The following is a 26582-nucleotide window of genomic DNA, read 5'->3' as shown; positions in this document are numbered from 1 at the left end:
TGCGTCCGACCTCTGATGTCTTAAGGTCATTTATACATTTTGGTGACTTAAAGATAGTGAATTTCATCTGCACCATATCGTAATCTGTTCTTTGATGATGGTAATTTTTAGTTTGCAGTTAGATTTCCTCTATGAAGTGTGTGAGAACAAGAGTGCTTCTTGGCTTCCACTGTTTCTAGCATTCTACGGGATTACAACTGCAGAGGGCCAGGGTAAGCACAACAGTATTAGTAGCTTACATGTAATATTACACGAAGCATGGATGCATTCTATGGAATCACAATTGCAAACAGCCACAGTTGGAACAAAAAGGGCTTACTAAAATTGGTACATCAATGATTTGCGAAGAAATTGTCATATTATATAAAAAGAGTGAACATATTATATTCAAACAAGAGAAATAAACACTTAATTAAAATAGATAAAATGTTTGTTCTTGATAGTTAAATAATAGGATTTTTGTTATTAGAATTTTAAACAGCATGTTGCATTTCAGACCTATCTCCCAAAAAGATCCAAGGTCAAAGTTTGAGATAAAAGATAAAAAATATATCTTTTCCAGACTTTTTGTTCATCATTTGTGATGCAATTTTAAAATAAATTGCTACAAAAGTTTACCATGAGGAAAATGTATTGCATGATTAAATTCTGCTGTCCCAAGCTCAAAGGTCACGGTGAGAGAGGCAAAATTTTGCAGCTGTAACTCTATCATTCATCAAACAATGTTTAATAACTTGCCACAAATTGTCACCATGTGGAGACAGCATGTCGCATGTGAGAATTGTCTCCATAGCTCGGGGTTCAAGGTCACAATTATAGTTTTTTTTTTAAATAATTAAAAATGAGGTTCTTGACAATAGGCTTGTTATATTGCTGACATGCATCTAGTTATGTTGCTTTCCAGTTTTTACCACCAAATTAGTTGCGTTCTTATTTTCATTTGCATTGCACTAAAAATGGTTAAGTCTCAAATGACAGATGTTTATTTGTATTGCAGTTCGTAAAACCATGTATGAAAGCAGCCTGATTAATGCATCCTCCATCTGGGGTGAGGATACCTCCAGCGTGGGAGAGTTACTCAAGGGAGATCATCCACTGGCTGCCCTTGCAACCCTCATGTATTCACCACATAAACTGCAGCAGGTATTGTTTGGATTTTCAGATGGAACACTTTAACCCTGCATGAAAAGTGTATTGAATATGCATCAAGGTGCATAAATCAAAGCAGATATGAATCTGCATTTAATGCACATATAATGCACTTCATTCTGTTTTCTATGTCTCGTTTAAGTTTGGGTCAAATGGGGTTAAAAGAAGATCTCCAGGTTAAATATAACACAAATACTATAAATGTGACATTTGGACCTTATTGTCTATAGAAAATGTATAGCCATGATTTGGGTGTTGTAAAATTAAATAACTATTAGTTCATGTAAATAACTTTCTTTCCAATTTTAAGATAAGTATTCAGGCACACATAAGCAATCATTTTTTTATTTGAAGACAGCAATTAGTGATAATTATTAATTTCATATTTATAGGTGACATTCGTAACGCAGCAGTTGGAAGCATTTGACGGCCTGTCTTCAGAGACTGTTGAGCGACTGATTAAGGCATACCCTAAACTTCACGTGTCCCTTTTCCCTGCCCGTGGGGGAAGCAGCCCCTTGAGTGATGTCACTGTGTATGAGTTGCTTCAGGGGAACGCCCCTTTTGATCCCAGCAAATTGTTTGGATGGCAGACAACTAATAACTGCCGAGGGGAGGGTGAGTTTGTATTGCATGAATTTGTATGCCCCCGGATCGAATGATCGGGGGTATATTGTTTTTGGCCTGTCTGTCTGTCATTCTGTCCCAAAACTTTAACCTTGGTCATAACTTTCGATTATTGAAGATAGCAACTTGATATTTGGCATGCATGTGTATCTCATGAAGCTGCACATTTTTAGTGGTGAAAGGTCAAGGTCAAGGTCATCCTTCAAGGTCAAAGGTCAAATATATGGCTTCAAAGCGGTGCATTAGGGGGCATTGTGTTTCTGACAAACACATCTCTTGTTTAGATCTAGTATGTTTTTCTTCATTTTTGTAATACAACATTCTTTTATTAATTGCATTAAAATAGTATTATTGAATCAAATAAAATATGAAATGCTGAAAGAAAAACAAATAAGTAAAATGGTTATGACAACTTAAAGTATTCTTGATTTCTGCACTGCAATACTCAGAATTACAAACATCTGGTTGTCAAACCATCAACTGGGAGTTTTTTGAGGGTTTGTTTTGGAGAAAATAAAATATTTAGCAACTAGGAATATTACTTTATAATGGCTATGTAATGAGTCAGAAAAAGTTGGAATTTATAATGCAAAAACAAAAGACAATATTTAAAGAGGAATCCGTTTACTCACTTATCATATGAACTAAGAAAATATATAAGAGATTTACTCTAAATGTTAAATTATATTTTTAATACATACTGTTTAAATTATATATTAAGAAGACATTAACTAAATTCTTCATGGTATGAAATATGAACCCTAAACATGTTTTTCTAGTAAAAACTTGACAAAAGAAATGTTAAAAAAAGAGCCAATTTCCTGTTTTACATGCAGATGCGTCCAAGGAGATGCCATATTTCTCCCTATCAGCCCTAGTGGCCAGTCATGGCTATGAGGAGCAGCTACGATACAACTACTACCTCAAACAAGGGAGACCGTCCTTTGCTTTTGTCACCTTCTTGGCTGAAGAGTTCAAAAATGGGGGACCAGCTATCTCCAACAAAAGGTGAGACATGAGTGAATAGTAAATTGTATACGGTATGCAGTTTATTTGCTTAATACTATACAAGTTATATGCTAGGGAATAAGTTTTGGGTGAAACATTGGTGCTAGCTCCCTGTCCCTTTATCCATGCAGGATTCATCTTTTGGTCTGTCAGTATTTAATAGGTGAATATCTTTTCAAATTATATCTATTTTATGACATATAAATAGATTAAGCTGAGGAAAAAAGTACACTTAAAAGTATGTGTACCCTCGATTATGCAAAAAAACAGCTCTGACCTGGTATGAAAAGCATTTTTCTTTGTGTTAAAAATTTTAGTCCCCTACCGGTTTCACCGGAGGGGACTTATGGTTTTGTATCCGTCAGTCCGTCACACTTTTCTGGATCCTGCGATAACTCTAAAAGTTCTTAATATTTTTTCATGAAACTTGGAATATGGATAGATGGCAATATGGACATTATGCACGTCATTTCATTTTGTTCTTACATCAAAAATTGTGGTTGCTATGGCAACAAATAGACTAGAAATACTGCTGAAAATGGTGTTTTTTTCTGGATCCTGCGATAACTCTATAAGTTCCATATATTTTTTCATGAAACTTGGAATATGGATAGATGGCAATATGGACATTATGAACGTCATTTCATTTTGTTCCTACATCAAAAATTGTGGTTGCTATGGCAGCAAATAGACTAGAAATAGTGCTGAAAATTGTGTGTTTTTCTGGATCCTGCAATAACTCTAAAAGTTCTGAACTTTTTTTCATGAAACTTGGAACATGGATAGATGGCAATATGGACATTATGCACGTCATTTCATTTTGTTCCAACGTCAAAAATTATGGTTGCTATAGCAACAAATAGACTAGAAATAGTGCTGAAAATGGTGTTTTTTTTCTGGATCCTGCGATAACTTTAAAAGTTCTTAATATTTTTTCATGAAACTTGCAACATGGATAGATGGCAATATGGACATTATGCACGTTATGTCATTTTGTTTCTACGTCAAAAATTGTGGTTGCTATGGCAACAAATAGACTAGAAATAGTGCTGAAAATGTTTTTTTTCTGGATCCTGCGATTACTTTAAAAGTTCTTAATATTTTTTCATGAAATTTGCATAATGGATAGATGGCAATAAGGACATTATGCACATCATTCATTTTGTTCCTACGTCAAAAATTGTGGTTGCTATGGCAACAAATAGACTAGAAATAGTGCTGAAAATGGTGTTTTTTTTCTGGATCCTGCGATAACTTTAAAAGTTCTTAATATTTTTTCATGAAACTTGGAACATGGATAGATGGCAATATGGAAATTATGCACGTCATTTCAATGTGTTCTTACGTCAAAAATTGTGGTTGCTATGGCAACAAATAGACTAGAAATAGTGCTGAAAATGGTGTTTTTTCTGGATCCTGCGATAACTTTTAAAGTTCTTAATATTTTTTCATGAAACTTGCAACATGGATAGATGGTAATATAGACATTATGCACGTCATTTCATTTTGTTCCTACGTCAAAAATTGTGGTTGCTTTGGCAACAAATAGACTAGAAATACTGCTGAAAATGGTGTTTTTTTCTGGATCCTGTGATAACTTCAAAAGTTCTTAATATTTTTTCATGAAACTTGGAACATTGATAGATGGCAATATGGACATTATGCACGTCATTTCATTTTGTTCTTACGTAAAAAGTTGTGGTTGCTATGGAAACAAACAAAAAAATATTCTGACAATGGTGAAATTTCTGACAATGGTGGAGCCGGTAGGGGACTTTTATTGCTTGCCAATAGTCTTGTTTCATTTGTTTTTCATACATGCATTTACATATTGATTTACTTTAGCACTGGCATTCTGTTTGTTTGCTTTAGATTGGCGATAGCAATTGGTACATCACTGTGGATTGGCTTACGACATTTCAACAACGCCCAGGTGGCCACGGCATGTGTTGCATTCCAAGAGTTGCTGGGGCATGACAGCCTGTTGCTTAGGACGTACATACACGCAGGCAACGAGATATTAGCCTACAGACACAATGCTGTTACTGGGACTTTGGAGCAACGACGGGAACAGCTGAAAAAGAATGAGCAAGAAGTTGGTAAGGACAATAAAACTTGTTTCCTGGGAACATCCAATTACTGCTCTCATATAATATGAAATGTGAAATAACTACAGTGACAAACTTTGTAATCGAGGCTGTTTTAGGTTGCACTGGGAAATAAGACGCGCTTGTAACATCTTTATCATAGTTAATGTTTGCAATAAGTGATGTCTGGAGTAAATAAATGTTGAACCTATGATGTAAATATAAGGTTCTAGGGATATAAATGTTAAATAGAACTGCTAGGAAAGTTTAAGAGAATCTTTCATTACCAATCTATCAACACCTGTTAATGTTATTGTTAAATAATTTAATGAACAATATTCGAAAAAATAGTTTGAGAAGTGCGTGTTTAATGTAGTCTGCATTACAAATTATTTTGTTTGATGGCGTTTTAAAATGCAATATTTTTCGCTTTTTCATTGTTTATCTTTAAAGAAAATGTTTAATTGTGATGTGATGATATAAACTACTCAGACCAGAGCCTTCAAAATTAAAAATTATTTTGTAATTGAAAGAGTAATAAAAGTACCTAAAGTTATTAAGTAAATCTGTAGATCACCGTGGTCATTCTGATCCTCAATTCACAGTTTATGGGTCATCATTATAGTTATGTAATTGTGTGACAAATTTCAGCATATTACTGAGTTTTGTAGTTAAGAGTTGTACTTTTTTTGCTAGAATAATCCTTAAATTGTGAAATATGAAAGAAAGCAACAAAACACTAATACTGAAATGAAATTCACAACTCAAACATGTCAGTGCTCAGCTATAATGCTGCTTTAAAAATGTTATCATAATCTTAACATTCCATACAATGTTAAAGAAGATTGGCCAAGTTTTTGTAAATAAATAATAATTGTATTTCAGTGGAACTTCTGCAAGGGTGTATACAACATGGTAGCAGTGCAGCCACTGAAGCCAAACTTGCTCTTGAGGCGGCCATACTGGCATCAATAACAAAAGATAGACTTCACCTGTAAGTCTTTATGTATTTGCAACAAACACTTTTGAACATAACCATTGATTAATCGATTTCATACAAATAAAATAATTGTCCAATAAATAACATTGTGTTCCCTCATTTTAACTGATGCCATTTTATTATATAGTGGATTATTTTTGGAAGAAAGGGGGCTTTAAGTATTTCCAAATATTTTGACTAACACTATAGATTGTTAGCATGCCCTCAAAACATCCAAAATACTACATTTTTACATTCCCATATTGTGTTTAAGAGACTAAATAAAAACCAGATTCAAGGCTTTTTTTCTTCGAGAAAAAAATGTTAGAATATGTCTTATTCTTATACATTCATTTTTAGCATAAGTAGGTAAGACACACAGGGTTACTCAGGCTCTCATGTACTGCTAGGCAGGCGTTTAACACGTTCCTCTTCTCAAGAAATATCATATAAGCATATCAGTGGGTACGCCCAAAATGCTGATTGTACTGACTGTTCCAGCTGTAGTTTTGAGGCAGCTGAACGTTGGGTCCTGGCGGTGATGTTCTGCGGGCTTCTGCAGCTGCCCTACCCCACAGAGTTCCTGGAAACGTGTGCCCAGACCAACCAATGGCTGCCCTTCATCTGGTTTGCACAGCTACATCAGTATCCTAAGGAGCAGGTGAGATGGACATTAGGAAATTGAGACCCCAGGGTAGTATGTTACATGCCTCCTTTCAGCTGATAAATCTTGCTGTGAAACGGGCCTTACTTTGTACATTTCCCTACTTCTTAAACCTTTGAATTATTATTTCCTACATTTTCTCAAACAGTCCCAAAGTCTCTACTTTTTAGGATGTTCTGCTGTAATTATTTTACACACTAAAGGTCTTTCATTAAGATAATTTATGAATGCCATGGTAGTTTAGTACATTAAAGATGTGTCTGTAAATGATTTCTTTGTAAAAGACTTCTACAGAGAGGTTGTTTTCGTGTTAATGAGATGAACACATGAATCTCCTATGGAACTGCTGAATATTTACACTATCACATAAGAACTATAGCTTGAAGCAATTTGATCTCCTGCTTGGAGATTATTGTTTTGAACTCACCTACAACGTAAAGTTCCGTGGGTGGGGGGTCTACTGGTATAGGAGACCTCTCTAAGGTCATGCATTTGATGTCCCCAATTGTTAGGATGTCTACCATGTGGGTCTGTCCATTCCATCTGTGTCACTTTCTTGTGTGGAGTGTAACTAAATATTTTAACCTGCATGTGCACTTGCACACATCCATATTCGAACAAAATAAATCCAATATTTCTGATTTTCTTTTACATGTTAAAATTGTGTTAAAATGGTTCTAAACCTTTATAAATCTATCGCAAAGCCAAGAGATTTTGGGGGATGATGGTATGGCTTGTGCTTTGATTGACTCATCAACAAGGCTGCAGTGACTATTTAGACAGTTGCTAGAAAGCTAAGGGTTCAGTTTTATGAAAGGTGAAACTTTGTGTTTTTTTTTTCTTTAAACTAGACTTCATATATATGTTGCCATTTAAAATTATTCTATTAAAACCAAATTATTTCACTTGGAAGGATTGTATTTTAATATGTTATGGAAATCCCTTCTTAATATAAATTTAATGTAGCCAGTGAGTCTATCCTTGATCGGCCTATGCAAATCATTTGCATTTGATATGTCTTCAGATTACCAGTACACTTTGTCCCATGACATGCCATCTGTGTGTTATTTGCACATGATTTTCATTTCACAGCTCTCCAACATGCTACACAAGTTCCGCTCCCATCATCTTCAAGAGCACCTTCGATATGTTCTTGCAAACGCTGACCTTCGTAGCTCAACAACAGACTCAGAAAAGCAGGTCACGACTCGACAGCGCAGTGACTTTGCAGGGAAGGAGATGCGCTCTGGTCTGTATGCCAGGATTGGAATCAAACCCCAGGAATCAGGTATGAGCTCAGATTAAAACATGGTTCTCTTTTAGGCAACCAATTAAATAGACACTCGTACATTAGTAATGACTAATGATTAAAGCAGTTGCATTGTTTTTGTACTTTTTAACATTTAATGGTAAGTTATGAGGATCTCACTGGTTTATGGGTCATACGAGTTATAGGGGAAAATCTCATACAGATATTAATTGAAGAAGCTTTCCATGAGGACCTATTTATATTTCTGTGTTGCAGAGGAGTCCAGTAGTTCTGATGAAGACTCGGGCCCAGAGATGGTGGCATCTGATACAGGAGAGGATGAGGACACGGGTAAGATATGAGCCCCAGAGATGGTGGCATCTGATACAGGAGAGGATGAGGACACGGGTAAGATATGAGCCCCAGAGATGGTGGCATCTGATACAGGAGAGGATGAGGACACGGGTAAGATATGAGCCTTGCTCTGGGGAAATGATTTTTACCCTTTGCATGCTGGGAAATTTGTCGTCTGCTAAAATGTCGTCTGCTGAATTTCTAAAATTAGCATTTTCTTCGATTTTTTTCAAAGAATATTATCAGAATAGCAAACAGATTGGATCCTGATGAGACGCAACGTTCTGTGGCGTCTCATCTGGATCCAAACTGTTTGCAAAGGCCTTTAAAATTCGGTTCCAGCACTGAAAGGGTTAATGCATGTGCACAAAGTGTTGTTCCAGATGAGACTGTTGATATTTTATTAAACCGGAAAGTCTTATTCCTGTGCAGACTTCACAGGTTGAAAAAAAGTTAAATATTTGTTATTTAGCAATCAAATGTGTTGATCATGATATGATTTATTAATTATATGCAGTTTATTCATTAAGTAAGTTATCTGTTGAAATACTGAGTTGTAAGCTCAACTTTGCTTCCTTTATCATCTACAATTGCTATACGCCTCACCCTTGCTGTACATTCCAGGCCCAGTACTGAACTATGAGAGCTGCCCTAGTGATGTGTTTGGTGTCGTGTTCGCTGCTCAGACCACCTCCTGCCCCTGGAAGGCTCTCTTGGCGTACTCTATCACACTACGAAACTCCCTGTTCTCTGAACTGGCCATCAGCCATCAACAGCAGGTAAAATATCCCACCCTATGATCAGAAGTGTATCCTACATGTTGTAACATTCATTTAATAACCTACTGTATTCAAACAAAAATTCAGGTGTCCATGGAATAGAGTCAACGTTTTTTTTTGAAAGTCACTATTGGTAATGTGTTATAACAAGGAATTTGAATAGATGTAGATAAGAATATTTTAAGTGCAACTTAATGGGTATATAATTAAGCTTAAAGCTATCCTAGATGTTAGATAAAACATGATTTAATTTTTAGCTCATCTATTTTTTGAAAAAAAATTATGAGCTATTGTCATCACCTTGGCGTCGGCGTTGGCGTCCGGTTAAGTTTTGCGTTTAGGTCCACTTTTCTCAGAAAGTATCAATGCTATTGCATTCAAACTTGGTACACTTACTTACTATCATGTGGGGACTAGGCAGGCAAAGTAAGATAACTCTGGCATGCATTTTGACTGAATTATGTGCCCTTTTTATACTTAGAAAATTGAAAATTTTGGTTAAGTTTTGCGTTTAGGTCCACTTTTTTCAGAAAGTATCAATGCTATTGCATTCAAACTTGGTACACTTACTTACTATCATGAGGGGATTGGGCAGGCAAAGTTAGATAACTCTGGCGTGCATTTTGACAGAATTATGTGCCCTTTTTATACTTAGGAAATTGAAAATTTTGGTTAAGTTTTGTGTTTAGGTCCATTTTATTCCTTAAGTATCAAAGCTATTGCTTTCATACTTGCAACACTTACTAACTATCATAAGGGGACTGTGCAGGCAAAGTAATGTAACTCTGACTGGCATTTTGACAGAATTATGTGCCCTTTTTATACTTAGAAAATTGAAAATTTGGTTATGTTTTGTGTTTAGGTCCACTTTATTCCTACAGTATCAAAGCTATTGCTTTCATACTTGCAACACTTATTAACTATCGTAAGGGGACTGTGCAGGCAAAGTAATGTAACTGTGACTGTCATTTGAACGGAATTATGGGCCCTTTATACTTAGATAATTGAAAGTTTGGTTAAGTTTTGTGTTTTGGTCCACTTTACCCCTAAAGTATCATAGATATTGCTTTCATACTTGGAACACTCGCAAGCTATCATAAGGGTACAGTAAAAGGACAAGTTGCATAACTCTGGATGTCATTTTTACGGAATTATGGCCCTTTTTTGACTTAGTAACTTTGAATATAATTATGGTTAAATTTTGTGTTTCGATCCACTTTACTTCTTAAGTATCAAGGCTATTGCTTTCAAACTTCAAATACTTTCATGCTATCATGAAGTAACTGTACCTGGCAAGTTGAATTTTACCTTGACCTTTGAATGACCTTGACCCTCAAGGTCAAATTATTAAATTTTCCTAAAATTGCCATAACTTCTTTATTTATGATTAGATTTGATTGATACTTTGACAAAACTACTCTTACCTGACATACCACAATAGACTCCACCCAAACCATCGCCCGTGCCCCCCCCCCTCCCCCCCCCTTTTATTATTATTATTATTTTTTTTTTAAGATCATCTCACAAATGACCACCACACCCTCACACTATACCCCCCCCCACCCCACCCCCCCCCAATTTTTTTTTTAAACTGTTAAAAAATTGATTATTTTATGTTTGAAATACCGTCCAACCATCGCACCCAAGAATCCCCCCCCCACCCCCCCTCCCCCCATCCGAATCCCCCCCCCTAATTTTTTTTTTTTAAGATCATCTCACAATTACCACCACACCCTCACACTTTACCCCCCCACCTCACCCCCCCCCCCCCAATTTTTTTTTTTTGAAACGGTTAAAAACACAAATATTTATTTTTATTATTTTATGCTTGAAATACCGTCCAACCATCGCACCCAAGAATCCCCACCCCCCCTTCACCCCCACCCCCCCACCCCCCCCCTTCACGATTTTTTTTCCTTTTTTTCGCATTTTTGGAAGATAATGTAATAAATGTCCACACCCCCACACAATGCACCCCTCTTCACTCCACCCCTCCCTCCTTTGTGATTGAAAATGAGAGTCCCTTCACCTTTAAAAAGAAAATAGATGAGCGGTCTGCACCCGCAAGGCGGTGCTCTTGTTTTTAAAGTTGTAAGAGATGTCTGCAAAGGCTAACTATATGTTGTTCTCTCTTACTTATTAAGGGTCTCAGTTCATCCTTCTCATTCTCTTCGGGAAATCTGGCTTATTGCATTTATATAAAGTTCCTTCCAAGAAAAGCATTTGCAGTCCGCACACGCTTATGAGGAACAATACTCTCCTTTCCTCCTGGACTGGGTTTTCATTTGGAAGAGACTTTATATAAATGAAAAATACCATAACAGCGGAAATTAACATCCCTATCTGGAAAGACACTTTACATAATGCATTAGACCTGGTTTTCCTAGAGCAAGACTTATAAAAATATTTTACAGGCCCCCATCACGTTGCCTTGTCTGTGTAGCTGGCTGGTTGCCATGACAGATGAGTTGGATCATGAGCAGGTGCTCGAGTATCACGGTTGGTTACCATGGAGATATGACCTGCATGTGCTCGACTGTCTCATTGACCTGTATGTGGAGAAAAAATGGGGTTCCATACTTGTAACTGCTTTTGATATATTCCAACAAGTGAGTTTATTTATTAGTTTTGTTTATGAGTCTTAATTTATTATAATGAATGCTCATTGAAAATAAAAAAATCAGATTTTGTGTTATCGTTTTTATAATCCATTTCAAGTGTGAATTAAACTAAATGTTTGTTTATGATGGTTTAATGTGAGTTGGAAGGTTTGGTGTAAGTTTTTGATACTAAAATAGTTTTGCCAAGTTTGATGATCAATTAAATTGTCCAATAAACTGCAAAGAATGCCCTTGAATAAAGTAACTTAAAATTGAGATTTTTTAACTAGGTTTTGCACTCCATGTCCAACATTTTAATCCATTTTTTATGTTTAAAGATTGCTTATAAGGAAGAAAAACCAAAGATAATTATTTGTGTTATTAAACATGCAGTCCTGTTTATGCCACTATTTGTGTGATTTGTGACGATGATTTTGTTGTGATGTGTTTCGTTTCAGAACAGCCCACTCCTTCCATTTCTGCAGTTTTACTCAGAATTCACAGAAAAACAAAACTTTGCAAATTGTAAAACACTGCTGGAAGAATTCAAGGAATCTGTATTTCAGGTACTGTTGATAGCGTGGTTCATACTTAATTATAATTGCTGCTGAACCAAGGTGAAGTTTTCAATATTAAGATGTAGAGGAAACACTTCAGGAAACCCTTGATTAGTCAGGAGATTGAAGCGATTATGAAAAATATAGAATGTTATGTGAGTTTTGGATAAAGATCAAGTTTATCATGCGAGGCTTAGAACCGATCGCGAGGCTTGCCGAGCGCTAACATGGTTCGAGCCGAGCATGATAAACTTGATCTTTATCCAAAACTCACATATATTTATCCTCTTATTTCCTCCCTATTTTCCATTAATAATTATAAAATATCGCATTTTTTGACGATTTTATCTTTCTGAGTTGACAAAAACATATTCTCCAATTTTCGGAAAGACCCAAATCTTATCTTAAAATAGCGATACACATGTAGTATGAAGCTAAAGTTTATACGATCGTTGTTATACTATCCATTTTCATCTGGTAATAGGATAAAAAAGATTTCATGGTGCATCAATGCAGTGAATAAAAGACCTCATAAAGGGGTGATATATGACCTGTGCTTTGAGAATTTGTGCTTATGGCATATGAGTAAAGTTTTGTCCCAGATTAGCCTGTGCAATCTGCATGGACTTATCAGAGACAACATTTGTCCCCTAGACTGGATTTTCGTTTACTAAAAGACACTTTGTTTCTTTGAAAAATTTCATCAAAGTGGAAAGAGTCACCTCAGATTAGCCTGTGGGGATTGCGCAAGTTGATTTGGGACAAAACTTTACAAACATTCATTAAGCCTGGTTTTCCCACAGAATGAATTACTGACATAAACTGTTCACCATTTTTCGTAATAAAGATATTTTACTTATTAAAAAATTGCATGTCAACATGAAAATTAGCGTTTATTAAATGCCTTACATTAAATTACTTTTTATTTATTCTGGTAATGGGACACGTTAATTTTCCTATCTTTGCACAGTAGCAAATTATTATAAAAGCCAACAACAAATTAGCAGTACCAATAAATGTCTATTCTTGTTGATTTAAGTACCACCATGAGCCAACTTCAGACTCTGGCTCACAGTTGGTCGGGGATTCCCGGTGGCTCGAGACCACAACCTACCGGATAATCCGATATATGTTGACGCACACAACGAGCATGGCCCTGGTACACCAACTTCTGAAGATACTTGATGCTGAAAGTATCACCCTTGTCTTCAAGAATATTGGTAAGTTTTGTTCTTGATCTAGCCTCATGACGTTTTAATACGGTTTTTATTATATATTCATCGGTTTTGAATTTTGTCTGATGTGATTTTTTTCACTAGTGATTGTTCCTCTCAGCAACAGGTTTAATTTGTGTTTGTTTGAAGTTTGAAAGTAAATTTGAAATATTTCTTGATTGGCTCTGATTTCTACTGGACATTTGCACAATATTTATGATAAAGGAAGGACCAGTCAAAGTGGACATCTGGGCATAATTCATGTGAGTAAAGTGTTGTCCCAGATTAGTTTGTGCAGTCTGCAGAGGGAGAACACGGAACGTTTTTATGGAATTTAGCTGTAATAGGAAGTCTCTTCTAAACTGAAATCCAGTTTAGTCTGTAAGTGACGTCCGTAATGAGCCTGTGTGGACTGCACAGGCTAATCTGGGACGGCACTTTAGGCACATTATTTAGCTCCCTTTTCCCAGAACACATCTAATATTCAAAGTCAATAAGGAGCCTGCTTTGTTTCCTCCTATCAGATGCAGACTTCAGACAGCCTTGTCAGCTGCTAGGATTAATCCTGGAAGGCCAAGTTGAGACAGTCAGTCTAGGGCGACTTCTGTCTGAGGACTCCGGGCAGTTTGAGAGCGAGTGTAGAGCTGTTGTTGACGCACTAAAGGGGAAACAGATGTTTGATCTGGCGCGACAGTTTTCTGTGATTGCTGAACTGCCTTCAGACCATGTTACAATAGCTCAGGTAGGTGGGATATGAACATTTGATTTCTTTTATATGACTGCCAGATATATTTGTATTTAGTGCTCTGTAGATTTTGATAGATTGTGAGTTTGTCGGTATTCAGTAGATCTATATTTTATGGAATTCAAAACAGTGTGTAATAAAATTGTTTGATTAAATGTTTCAACGAGTTTGCTGATAGATCAGTATGATTGTAGATTGGTCTGTCTATTATATATAGATGTGTACAAGTGATGCATGTTATTGAACTATAAAAACGCATTTGTCATGTTAAATTGACATTCCTTATGCTATAGGGCACAATTATTGTTTGTTGTTAATTTTTATGCCCCCCTTCGAAGAAGAGGGAGTATATTGCTTTGCTCATGTCGGTCTGTAAGTCTGTCTGTCGGTCTGTCTGTCGTTCCGTCCACCAGGTGGTTGTCAGATGATAACTCAAGAACGCTTGGGCCTAGGATCATGAAACTTCATAGGTACATTGATCATGACTCGCAGATGAACCCAATTGATTTTGAGGTCACTAGGTCAAAGGTCAAGGTCACGGTGACCCGAAATAGTAAAATGGTTTTTGGATGATAACTCAAGAATGCATACACAGCCAACAGGGCGAACTCTGAACAATATAACTGAAGCAACTGGTCTGTAATCCTAACTCTATAATTATCAGTCCAATGAAACATCATCCTTTGAGTAAAATAAAGTGGATCAGTAAAAATATTATCAGAATACGATTTTTTATGTATATTTTGTATATTAAATATTGTGTTAATGTTTAATTTTGTTGATTAATATAAATATAAGCAGGACAGGGGAGGTAATACACTATTATATCTTTCTTATATACAGGGGAAACAAATGCAATAAGTTAAAATTTCATGTTTAATGAATAGAAGATATCACCCCCCCAATTTTTTTTTTAAACATCATCTAATAAATAACCCCACCCCACATTAAACCCCCCTCTCACCCCCACCCCCTACCCCCCAGGCCCCCCTACCCCCCACCCCCCCTACCCCCCCCCATTTTTTTATTTAAACATCTAATAAATAACCCCACCCCACATTATACCCCCCCTCTCACTCCCCCCTACCCCCACCCCACCCCCCAATTTTTTTTTAAACATCTAATAAATTACCACACCCCACATTATACCTCCCTCTCACTCCCCCTACCCCCCCCTACCCCGCCTACCCCCCCACCCCCCCTTTTTTTAAACATCTAATAAATTACCCCACCCCACATTATTACCCCTTCTCACCCCCCACCCCCCTACCCCCCCACCCCCCCACCCCCCCACAATTTTTTTTAAACATCTTATAAATAACCACATCCCACATTATACCCCCCCTCTCACCCCCACCCCCTACCCCCTACCCCCCCCACCCCCTATCCCCCCCACCCCCTACCCCCCCCACCCCCCCAATTTTTTTTTTAAACATCTAATAAATTACCACACCCCACATTATACCCCCCCTGTCTCTCCCCCCTCCCCCCCACCCCCACCACCCCCCCAAAATATTTTTTTAAAAACATCTTATAAATTACCACACCCACATTATACCCCATCTCACTACCCTACCCCCCCAACCCCAGCCCCCCCAATTTTTTTTTTAAACATCTAATAAATTACCACACCCCCACATAATACCCCCCCTCTCACTCCCCCTACCCCCCTCCACCCCCCACTCCCCACCCCCCAATATTTTTTTTTAAACATCTAATAAATAACCCCACCCCACATTATAACCCCCTCTCAACCCCCACCCCCCCTACCCCCCCACCCCCCCTACCCCCCCCCCCACCCCCCTACCCCCCCACCCCCCCTACCCCCCCACCCCCCATTTTTTTTATTTTTTTTTATAAATTAACCACACACCCACATTATAACCCCCTCTCACTCTCCTCCCCCCTACCCCCCCAACCCCCTCCCCCCCCAATTTTTTTTTTAAACATCTATAAATTACCACACCCCACATTATACCCCCTTCTCACTCCCCCCTACCCCCCACCCCCCCCCCCATTTTTTTTTAAAAAAACATTTATAAATAACCCCACCCCACATTATTACCCCCCTCTCACCCCCACCCCACCTACCCCCCCCCCCACCCCCCAACCCCCCCCATTTTATTTTTTTTAAACATCTTATAAATAACCACACCCCACATTATACCCCCCTCTCACCTCCCCGCCCCCTACCCCACCCCCCCACCCCCCCCCCAATTTTTTTTTTTAATCTAATAAATTACCACACCCCACATTATTAATTATTCCCCCCTCTTACCTCCCCACCCCCCCTACCTCCCACCCTCCAATTTTTGTTTTAAACATATTATAAATAACCCCACCCCACATTATACCCCCCTCTCACCCCCCACCCCCCCCACCCCTCACCCCCCCCCCCCAATTTTTTTTTTAAACATCTAATAATTACCACACAACCACATTTTACCCCCCTTTCACTCCCCCTACCACCCCGACCCCCCCAATTTTTTTTTTAAACATGTAATAAATTACCACACCCCAGATTATACCCCCCTCTCACCCTCCACCCCCCCACCACCCCCGCCCCCCCAAATAAATTTTTTTTTTTTTTTTTTAGACATGTAATAAATTACCACACCCCACATTATACCCCCCTCTCACTCTCCCCTTGATCATGACTGGCAGATGACCCCTATTACTCAAGGTCACACTGACTGGAAATAGTACAATGGTTTCCGGATGATAACTTACATTAGGTCAAAGGTCATGGTCACAGTTACAAAAAACGTATTCACATAATGGCTGCCACTACAACTGACAGCCCATATGGGGGGCATGCATGTTTTACAAACAGCCCTTGTTTATGTGAGAGCATATATGTATTTGACAACTGGCTTGACAGCTGGAGAACCAGAAGACAAAGCTGTGTCACACTGACCTGTGGTCATCTGGTCCGGCCAGGCTACAGTTCTACAGGGAATGTTTCCAGAAGTGCATTGAACATAAACTGGCTTTACCTACTGTGGCAGAATACTGCAAGGTGGGTGATTATAACATGCAAAGTGTCTGCATGGTGGTAAAAGAACATCCTCTGTGATAAAAGGAATATTTTTTGTTTGTTTTTATGCAGAAAAAGGACCAATCCCCTCTAAAATAAAGAGGATCTTTTCTTAAAAAAAAACAACACACAAAGTAAAAAACCCAAAAGGTTTATATTTCAGTTAAACAAGAATTTAAATGCTAAGAAATAAAATTGCTGCTTGTGTTCTTTGTTTGTAAGGATATCTATATAAAGTATATACATATTAATTATTTGAATTAATTAAAAAAAATATAGTTAATCAATTAAAGGTATTCTGTGTAAACATTTTCGCTTGAAAGGGCTCTAGCCATTATCCAAAGAGTGAGAATATTCCCTGCTGAATTGACTCGCTTTGTCTGAAGCTGACAGACTTTTGCAGAGTCTGAAAATTTCTTAGATCCATTTCATATACAGTTTATGTGTTCAACAGAATATTAACCAATTTCTAGGGTGAGTGTAGCAGCATCATGGACCCTGGTGAGAAATCACATGTATGTGAGATTGCAATGAACTGCTTGCGTAGTCTGCGAACAACGGGAGATGACCATGAACTAGTTACAGAACTTTACAGGGAAATGTGGATTTGCAGAATAGAGGCCAGAATTAAGAAAGAGCAGGTAAGGTTGGGCATTCAATAACTTTTGTTTTTTATTGATTATGTGTTATATCAGTACAAGATAAAGGGAGACAATGGCTATTTTCATGAGAGCTTGTTTGTTTTCTCCTGTTAATCAAGCTTTAACCCTTTCCCACTTAAAGGCAAAGTGAAAATTGCTATGTGCAAACAGCATAAAACCAGAACAGCTTGCAAGTAACTCGCAGTTTTTTCAGGTTTTGTGCTGTTTGCTGCTCATCAGTATCTAAGGGTGGGAAAAGAAGCCTGAAACACTTGAATATAGTAAGAAAAGCCTTGAATGAAAATTAACTTTCTACAGGAATACAAATGTGTGAAAATACATATCTAAGTGGTAAATGTTTAAACTTGTATTCTTTTTAAAATAAAAAGATGTATTTCAGGAACTGCCGCAGTCTCCTTACATCACAGAAATATTTGAAGAAGAAGACACATCAACTCTCGCAACATCCATCAACATGAAGTCTGAACTGTTGCATTATGGGAAAATGCCACACAAAGACTCTGTACCAAAAGACCTGACTGAACAAGTAAACAACTTTTATTTCAAGTCTTAAAAAGATTTTGTCATAATTAAAAAAATTTTACTTAAACACCTTTTTGGCAAAATTTAATTGCTTGTTTTATAAAAATGAGCCATACTTTAATTCAACAATTGATTAAAACTATGATTAAATGCTTTTAGCTTACCTGAGCACAACATGCTCATGGTGTGCATTTGTGATCACCTTATTTCTCCATTTGTCATGATTCTTGTGTCGTCAACATTTACCTTCTGAACACTCTACAGGCCAATTTATACGAACTTTGGTCAGAATATTTGTCAAAAGATAAAATGAAAGAAAAAGCTTGTTAACACTAGAAGTCATATTTATAGTCCAATCTTCATGAAACTTAGTCAGAACATTTGGTCTGATGATATCTGAGCTAAGTTGGAGTATGATTATGGTATGTTGAAAAACTTGGCACATGGCCAAAGTGAAACCTTATGAAGACTCTCGAAGTCACATCTTTATTTCAATCTACTTGAAACTATGTGAGAACATTTGTTTTTATGATATCTTAGCTAAGTTTAAAAAAAGAGTTCCAGTCCATTGAAAAACATGTCCACCAGGGTGTGTGGAAGGTTTCCTTATATCACTGTATTGAAACTTCTAACTATCTTTAAATTACTTCTTTTGTCCAATCTTCTTGAAACTTGCACGGAATGTTTTTCCAAATGATATCTCAATTGAGTTCCAAAAGGGTTCTGGTGTGTTGAAAAATATTTCTGCTACACGATGGGTTAGTTTAGCTTGTAATTTGGCTAAGAGCAACCTTTTAACACTGTTTGGTGCTTGTTTTTTTCTAATGATTATTACAACCATGAAATAGATACTATGATTGTGTATGATGATGACCAAGAGACCCTTAATTAATAGACCCAATTAGCCAGCTAGATTTAAGGAAAACAGTAATCAGTTGAATTGATAGCTACACCCACTTAGTTAAAAGTCCCCTACCAATTTCATAAGAGGGGACCATAGTTTAACCCTGCATCCATTTGTCCGTCAATCTTTTAATAAGTCAATGGGCCCGCAAACACAAAATTGTTTTGATAATTTCTCAAAAAGTACTGAAGAAGCTTTGATAGTATTTTTATATATGGCAACATCAAAATAATGCAGGACATCTTTTTTTCACCAGAGGTCAAAGGTCAGGTGGCTATTTCCAAAAAAAGGATAAAACTTTGAATTTTAATCACACAATAATATATATGATATCTTAAAACTTATTGTTCATATTCAGCAAAAGGTTTTCTGTATGTCTGTCTGTCAATCCCTTCCTATTTTGATCTGACTGTCGTCAAAAACTGTAGTATTGTAAAAACTCAAAAAGTAAATAAATACTCACAAATCCTGATATAATTAATGTAGCATATGTTTCAGATATGGAGATCCTCATTATTGATATGATTACATAATATTTCTCATTACACAGGTAATAAAAGGGCATCTCACTGGCTAATCAGTTAGTTTAATTGAATGCTTGCTATTGGTCAATTTCTCACAAATACTGACATGTATTCAGTGTGTGTTTAAGAGCTTCTGGTTTGGAGATCTTCATTTTTATAAAAAAAATTATCTCAGGAGGTTCAAGTGTTGGAGACCCTTGTTGGTGAGTTGTTAGATGAAGGGGCCATCAAGGAGAGTTGCAAGGTCACCACCATATTCTCAGTGTACTCACAGGACCTGGCCATTCTGTTGGTAAGTAGGGAATGTTCAATGCAGAGGGTGCTGCTTGAAATTGGAGGGGTGGAAAACTATTTGTTAAAAATATACATGTTTTTGTGTTATTTTTTTATTTGCACCTTGTTAGCAGGACAGTGTGCAGCAGTTGACTGGATGAATGAGCAAATAAACATTAAAAAGGCTTTTCAGTGCAGTGTGCTTGACGCTGTTCACTGTACTTTTTTAGTTTGCTAATGAATACATTTTGTAATTTTCCATACGCACCGCTATAAATATGCCACCATTACATGAACCGACATATGCAATTATTCTTGTCCTTCTAGATATAAAGATCATTTTAAGTTGATGCTCTCTTTAGGAAAAAAATCATCTTTGCTAAAACTTCACATTAATATTAGTAACTTAAAAGAACTCTTTATCACGTGTTCAACAGAATGAATATGATTTAATTAGCAAAAAGCAGTCTGTCAGATTATGTTATGGTCAAAATAAATTTAATGTAATATCATGCTTCATCAGCCAATAAACAACTATATTTTATTAGCTGTGAGTAAATGCTAACAGCTCAGAATCCAAATAAACGTCTATGCCATAATATTAACAGTCGTTCATACGGCTAAGCCTGCAGACTGAGGGCCTGGATGAGCTCACCCCAGACATACTACACCTGTTGAGGATCCGACCTGGGGACATCCACCGCCAGTCCATAGCAGCCCCTGTACCACTGCTGAGAAATGCCAGTAGTAAGCACTGTAGTAGCCCTAAGACTAATGTTTTATGCTTCCATGTTCATGGGTGGGGGGTGGGGGCAGCCGGCGAGTTATAGTTTCATAGCTGTGCCCTTGTCCCTCTCTCCATCTGTCCTTGCTCCTGGCCCTTCATATAATGTTTTTGTCATGTAGAACTCAAAACGGTTGCTGCTAGAGTAATGAAGCTTATGTAAACATACTAAACAGATCTGAACTTGCGCTCCTTCTTTCATCATTTGGTGTGGACTTTTATTTTACATAACTGTACTTACAAAACTAAATTAAATTTAGGCGCATTTGTGTCCTTCTGACACATGTCTACTTTGTGCATACTTTGACCAAGATAATCCAGGTTTCAATGTGCTAATTCATAAAGACATTGAAGGGTAATTGAACGATGATACTCATTCAAAAACCTTTCACCTTGTAAAAAAATTACTGGGGAGGATTTATTAGACTATTTGACAAGTGTTGGTTATTAGATACGAGTTTGTCAGAATCATCGCTTTTGATGCTAGTTGGTAGTACACACATGTGACGCACCTTTTTTAGTTTTGAAACATGGGTCTAAATTTTGCTTTCAGCCATCAGTATTATGAGCAATATCCAGCCAGTTGTTGACACCATGTCATCTGAAAACGAAGCCAAGATTGCTGCTATGGAGATTCTACTCAACCATTCCAAACATGGTCGCCAAACATGCGTGCGCATCCTCACAGCTTTTAAAATTTCTGTGGTAGGTGCTCAGACCCTATTTGATTATTCAGTCATATGAAATAAAACAATAACTTTTTGTAGTGATTTGAAGTTTGCACAAGCCTGCAAGTTCTACACTGGTAAATTTTTAATCAAGCATGCACATATTCTGGGTTTAAAAAATGGTGCTCTTTGTCTCAAGAATTTAAGAATTCAGGTTTGCTTTGTCAAACTGCCAATATCAGTCCCCATGTCGGATCAGCCTTACATCTCTATAGATTTTCCCTTGACTTTCCTTCCATCCATCTGCCTTTCTATATGTCCTGTGTGTTAGTGTTAAGTGTAATAAAGTATTGGTGCTAAAGAAATAACATTTTCAGCATTGTAACTAGTATATGAAATTGTGCACCTCCCGAATTTGAATTGCACCTTTTTGACATTACTGGACTTTATGCACCTTTGGATATTTTATTTTTTGTAGTTGAGGCCCCATTTTTAGCATGAATGTTTTTTTTATATTTTGTGTCGCGCCTAAAAATTGTATTATTTTTCCTACCTGACTGTTTCAGAAAGAAAAATAAATTATTTGGCTTTTAATTATTCTTTCATTCTTAAGTCTAAGAGTAGTTCAGTTGACAATTATGACTTATCTTTCTGAAAGATAAATTGGAATTTCGAATTTGACTTGAGGAGAATGTTTAATGTTTTTTTCTGATAAAAATGTGCTAATATGAAGTTTTGATATGAACAAGATGAAAAGTGGACATAAATTTGTCGTGCACATTGAAGGTACTGGGATGTGGCTATGACCAAGTGATAGCAGGAGAAGACTATCAGACCTTGCGATCTCTCCTCAAGACTAACTGCCAAGCTAGATTCCGATTGGCTGCTGATTTCCTAGCAACAAGCACTCTGTCACCAGAACAGGTGGGTGCTTTAAAGAAGTGTGTTTCTATTTAAATATCATAGGCAGTTTAGAGACATGGTAAATATTGCAACCCTCAGGTTGACATTTTCTTATAGGGGAAAACTACTTAAAATGTCGCATAACATGCCTATGACATTTTTATGTCCCCCACCACTATAGTGGGGGACATAGTGTTTTTGCCCTGTCTGTTGCTTTGTTTGTGTGTTTGTTTGTTTGCGCCAACTTTAACTTTTGCAATTTTGCAGATAGCAACTTGATATTTGGCATGCATGTGTATCTCTTGGAGCTGCACAGTTTGAGTGGTGAAAGGTCAAGGTCATCCTTCAAGGTTAAAGGTCAAATATATAGCTTCAAAGCGGCGCAAAAGGGGACATAGTGTTTCTGGCAAACACATATCATGTTTTATTATTAAACCAAACAAACTTGCTGTAATTTAAAAAGCAAACCACATGCATGGTGAGAATTTATCTGAGTAACAATCACTTCTCAACATTTGTTTCTTGAATACTTTTTTTAATAGGTTCATAATGATTTTTTTTCTTAAACACTATTTTTTAAAGCAAGTGTTACTTATTTAGTCTCATGTCAAGAGTAAATTATAAATTGTAGCCTCATCAGTGCATATTACGTTCCAATATCATGGCATTTAAACATTTCAGAGGGATGTGTATGTGGGAATTTCCCCATGGGTAATTGAATTTGGTCTGCTCTCTTGAATTTTCAACTATTTGCCTTGGAGCTCTTGATGTCCTTTTTAGACAAAAACTTCTAGTATGATCTTTGATAAACTTGCTATGAATAGATTGTTTAATGCAATAATCAAGTAAAGACTCAAAATATCTGTTGTGTTGTAGACTTTAATAAGCTTGATTTTTTATTTTATCATCTCCAGTGTTATTGAATATTCCTCAGATCAACTTGTTCAAACTATTTGATTGAGAAATAGTTCAGTGCCAGTAAAGCTTGATTTTCTACAATCCAATTATTTTCATCAGACATCAAGTAATGAAGTTCAATGAATCTTTTGTTTAAAAGTTATGGGCATTACCCATCATGCTAAAACAGAAACTTTGTCCATAACATTCATTAAATAATTTAAATTTAATAAAAAGTAAATCTTATTTCAAATATGCAATTTAAGAGCCATGAGGTTTTATTATCAGCCCTTATGCTTATTAGGACATTGCTCTCTGTCTTTGAAGAAAGTGTGTGGATATTTAAGTACATTACAATGTCTTCAGTTAGTTAGCAATTGTTTTGTTTAGCCACTTACTCTCAGTAGCAGTTGAGCTGTCGTCAGTTACCTGCATATGTATGTGCACTCAGTAGTGCCTAAATCTACTTACCAAAGAAAAGTGTGAGAAGGTTAACTGACTGCCCAAATTCCGTACTCCTTTGATAATAAGAAGGGAAAATTTACCTCAAAGTTTTATTTAAAAGTTGGGCACTCGTCTTATAAGAGCGTCCTAATAATTATTTCAAATCTTTTGATAGAAATAGATTTCTGAATGTAAATATTGATTATTACAGTCATAAGACAGCTGAAAATAATAGCCTTTATAATTTTGTACAAATTGTTTATTAAATACGTAAATTCAGCTTACCTTAATACATTTATATCGAAATATATCATTAAATGTATAACTAACATGTGCATTTAACGATAAAAACTAAAGAAAACCACCATTTTGTGCATTGACAAAAAATTGTGACAGAAGGGAGACTACTCCAATAAGTGAATTACTTCACTTGAGCTATACTGATCTAGAAATTATGTTTAATAATAAATGTGCACGCATGTACTGGCATTTATGCTTTTATAAACTAATTGAACAAAGAGACACAAAGTTGAAGACAGCAAATTTCCGATAAACAAAACAAACTATATATATATATATAAGGCACAATATGAGCCTCGTTATTAGAAAACTGGTAATAAATGAATGCATTTGCATAGGACTGCACAGGCTAATCATGGAAATCACTTTCCGCCTTAACTGTGTTTTTGATTAAAAGAGATGTTCTTATTAACCGTTTGCATGCTGGGAAATTTGTTGTCTGCTAACATGTTGTCTGCTGAATTTTTAAAATTAGCATTTTCTTCGATTTTTTTCGAAGAATACTATCAGAATAACAAACAGTTTGGATCCTGATGAGATGCCACGTTCTGTGGCGTCTCATCTGGATCCAAACTGTTTGCAAAGACCTTCAAAATTCGGTTCCAGCACTGAAAGAGTTAAAAAAAATATATACAAAATCCATAAAAGCTTTTCAAGTGTCGTCCTTATTAGCCTGTTCAGACTAAACACACATTGGTGAAGCCCAGTTTTTCCAGAAAGAGGCTCACACATGTCTTTGTCTGTTGTTTAACAGGTGGCAGGGTTCCTGGCAGACGCCATTCTGCAAAGCTATCGTGTCACTCTGGGTGATGTGAAGTCAGGTGACCAGGAGATGTTCTTCGATCCCAACGACAGCACAACAGACTTCCACCAGGTGGTTAGACTGTGCACCGACCCATCCCTGCTCGGGAACAGACTGGTTGAGGCCGTTGCTGCTATGGCACTGCCGCTGGAGGACACATCCGACAAAGGTGGATAGTATTATGCCTATAGTGTTGTTGCATAATGGAATATACTGCTATGATGCTGACATAGTGAAGATTGTGGCCTTGGTCTCCCAAGATTAAATCTTTCTTTGGAAATAATTAAATTCCCTGTTGTTTTTTTCAAAACATATTAATTATGACTGACTTGTCCTTTTCACAAAACAGACTCCAAAGTGTCTTTGTTAGCTTCTTTATTTCTTCCCAATAAATAATTTAAACAAATAACCAATATATAAACATATTTCACATATTTCAATGGTTTACTTATTGTTCTGACTAAAAAAAACTAAACCTTCCTTTGTTTTTAATACAACATATCAATCTGTTTAGATTTGGTTGTGTCCTATTAAATGTGTTTAATTAAATTTTGAACAGTTTGTTGGATTAGGTTTTTGTAGGCTGTCAGGTGGGTAGCTTGTTTGTAGTTTTTGTGGCAAATGGCGTCAAACAGGTGGTTTACAGTCTATTATTTACTTGTCCTTCACCAATGTTGATATTGTATTTTATATGTAGAAAGCTTGTATAAGGATAAATCTGCTTGCATTTGGGGCTAGGTATATGTAAAATATAGTGTGAGTGCTCATTTTCTTAGTTTGGATGGAGATATTGCACTGAAATTTTGTGTAGGCAGCTTACTTTTAGATTTAGGTTGTAGTTGCATTTGGAGTTAGACAGGTCCAGGCTATTGTAACTACAAATTGATAAACTTTTTCGGCTTATTTAGTTAAGATCTTGGTGTCATTACCATGACATCTTTCTTGTTAAGTTTTCATTGTAAGAGGATTTGGGTTCATATTAGCCTTGTTCTTGGAATGCTTGTCTTAATGTAAGTAAGTAAATTGTTTTCCAAAATTAGCCTGCCAAGACTGTGGCACTGTCCGCTTCAAGTGGATTTTGGCTAAGAAGAGACTATCTTTAACTGTAAAATTTCACAAAAGCAGAAAGTGTCATCCCTTATTAGCCTTTTCAGTAATCTTGGATGATACTGAACAAACATGCATTAAGCCCTGTTTGTAGAAAATGAGAGCCTCATATAAACCTAGACCCTCACATTCCTTGCAGTGTTGACCCTACAGACAGAGTTGTTGATACGGGCCCATGAGTGTTATACAGCAGCCTGTGATATGGAAGGCATTTCCACGATCCTGAGGGCCTCTCGTATCCTCACCTCTCACCTGCTGGCAGCATCAGAGTTCCAACTTATGGTACAGGATATGTGCTTTATTTGTCTGTTCTATTTTTTATGCCCCCGAATCGATAGATCGGGCGTACAGTAGACTCTCTGTAAACCGGACGGTCTGGGGACTGGCCTGATTGTCCGGTTTTCGGAGAGTTCCGGTTTACCAAGAGTATTGCCGAAATATACATTGTATGCATTGTGTACACAATCATATAAGAATAAAACAAACCATATACATTTACATGCACCATGTGATAACTGTACTCATGGTGGCAAGTGAGTCGTGTTCGAGTTCGCTTTAAATAGCTCTGAATTAATTAAACCTCAAAGACAATTTTGACGAATAACGACACAAATACGATTGTTGTGGACACACGATAAAAATATTATTCAAGACATAACACATTTCACAAAAAATATACACACACAAAAGATTAGCGTCATAATTATTTTGTATTTAAGCGTTAAAAACATGGCTATAAGATC

The 26582-nt window shown here is 36.8% G+C and overlaps 1 protein-coding gene across 1 annotated transcript in view; it reads left to right on the top strand.

Moving 5' to 3' along the window:
- LOC127852233 (spatacsin-like) overlaps positions 1-26582 on the top strand; it is a 59225-nt gene that overhangs the window by 24519 nt on the left and 8124 nt on the right. The window contains exons 15-37 of the mRNA XM_052386119.1: positions 112-212; positions 998-1143; positions 1542-1767; positions 2613-2784; positions 4657-4883; positions 5757-5865; positions 6352-6511; positions 7607-7802; positions 8040-8114; positions 8742-8896; positions 11311-11505; positions 11955-12062; positions 13093-13273; positions 13792-14009; positions 16894-17031; positions 17523-17690; positions 18091-18237; positions 19837-19953; positions 20543-20681; positions 21272-21423; positions 22173-22310; positions 24685-24901; positions 25979-26121. Of these exons, the coding sequence (XP_052242079.1) occupies positions 112-212; positions 998-1143; positions 1542-1767; positions 2613-2784; positions 4657-4883; positions 5757-5865; positions 6352-6511; positions 7607-7802; positions 8040-8114; positions 8742-8896; positions 11311-11505; positions 11955-12062; positions 13093-13273; positions 13792-14009; positions 16894-17031; positions 17523-17690; positions 18091-18237; positions 19837-19953; positions 20543-20681; positions 21272-21423; positions 22173-22310; positions 24685-24901; positions 25979-26121 (3628 nt within the window). The remainder of the gene's footprint in view (positions 1-111; positions 213-997; positions 1144-1541; positions 1768-2612; positions 2785-4656; positions 4884-5756; positions 5866-6351; positions 6512-7606; positions 7803-8039; positions 8115-8741; positions 8897-11310; positions 11506-11954; positions 12063-13092; positions 13274-13791; positions 14010-16893; positions 17032-17522; positions 17691-18090; positions 18238-19836; positions 19954-20542; positions 20682-21271; positions 21424-22172; positions 22311-24684; positions 24902-25978; positions 26122-26582) is intronic.

Source organism: Dreissena polymorpha, chromosome 12, assembly GCF_020536995.1.
Source record: "Dreissena polymorpha isolate Duluth1 chromosome 12, UMN_Dpol_1.0, whole genome shotgun sequence".
NCBI lineage: Eukaryota > Metazoa > Mollusca > Bivalvia > Myida > Dreissenidae > Dreissena > Dreissena polymorpha.
Note: the sequence above shows the minus strand (reverse complement) of the source record. Positions and strands in the feature narration are given on the sequence as shown.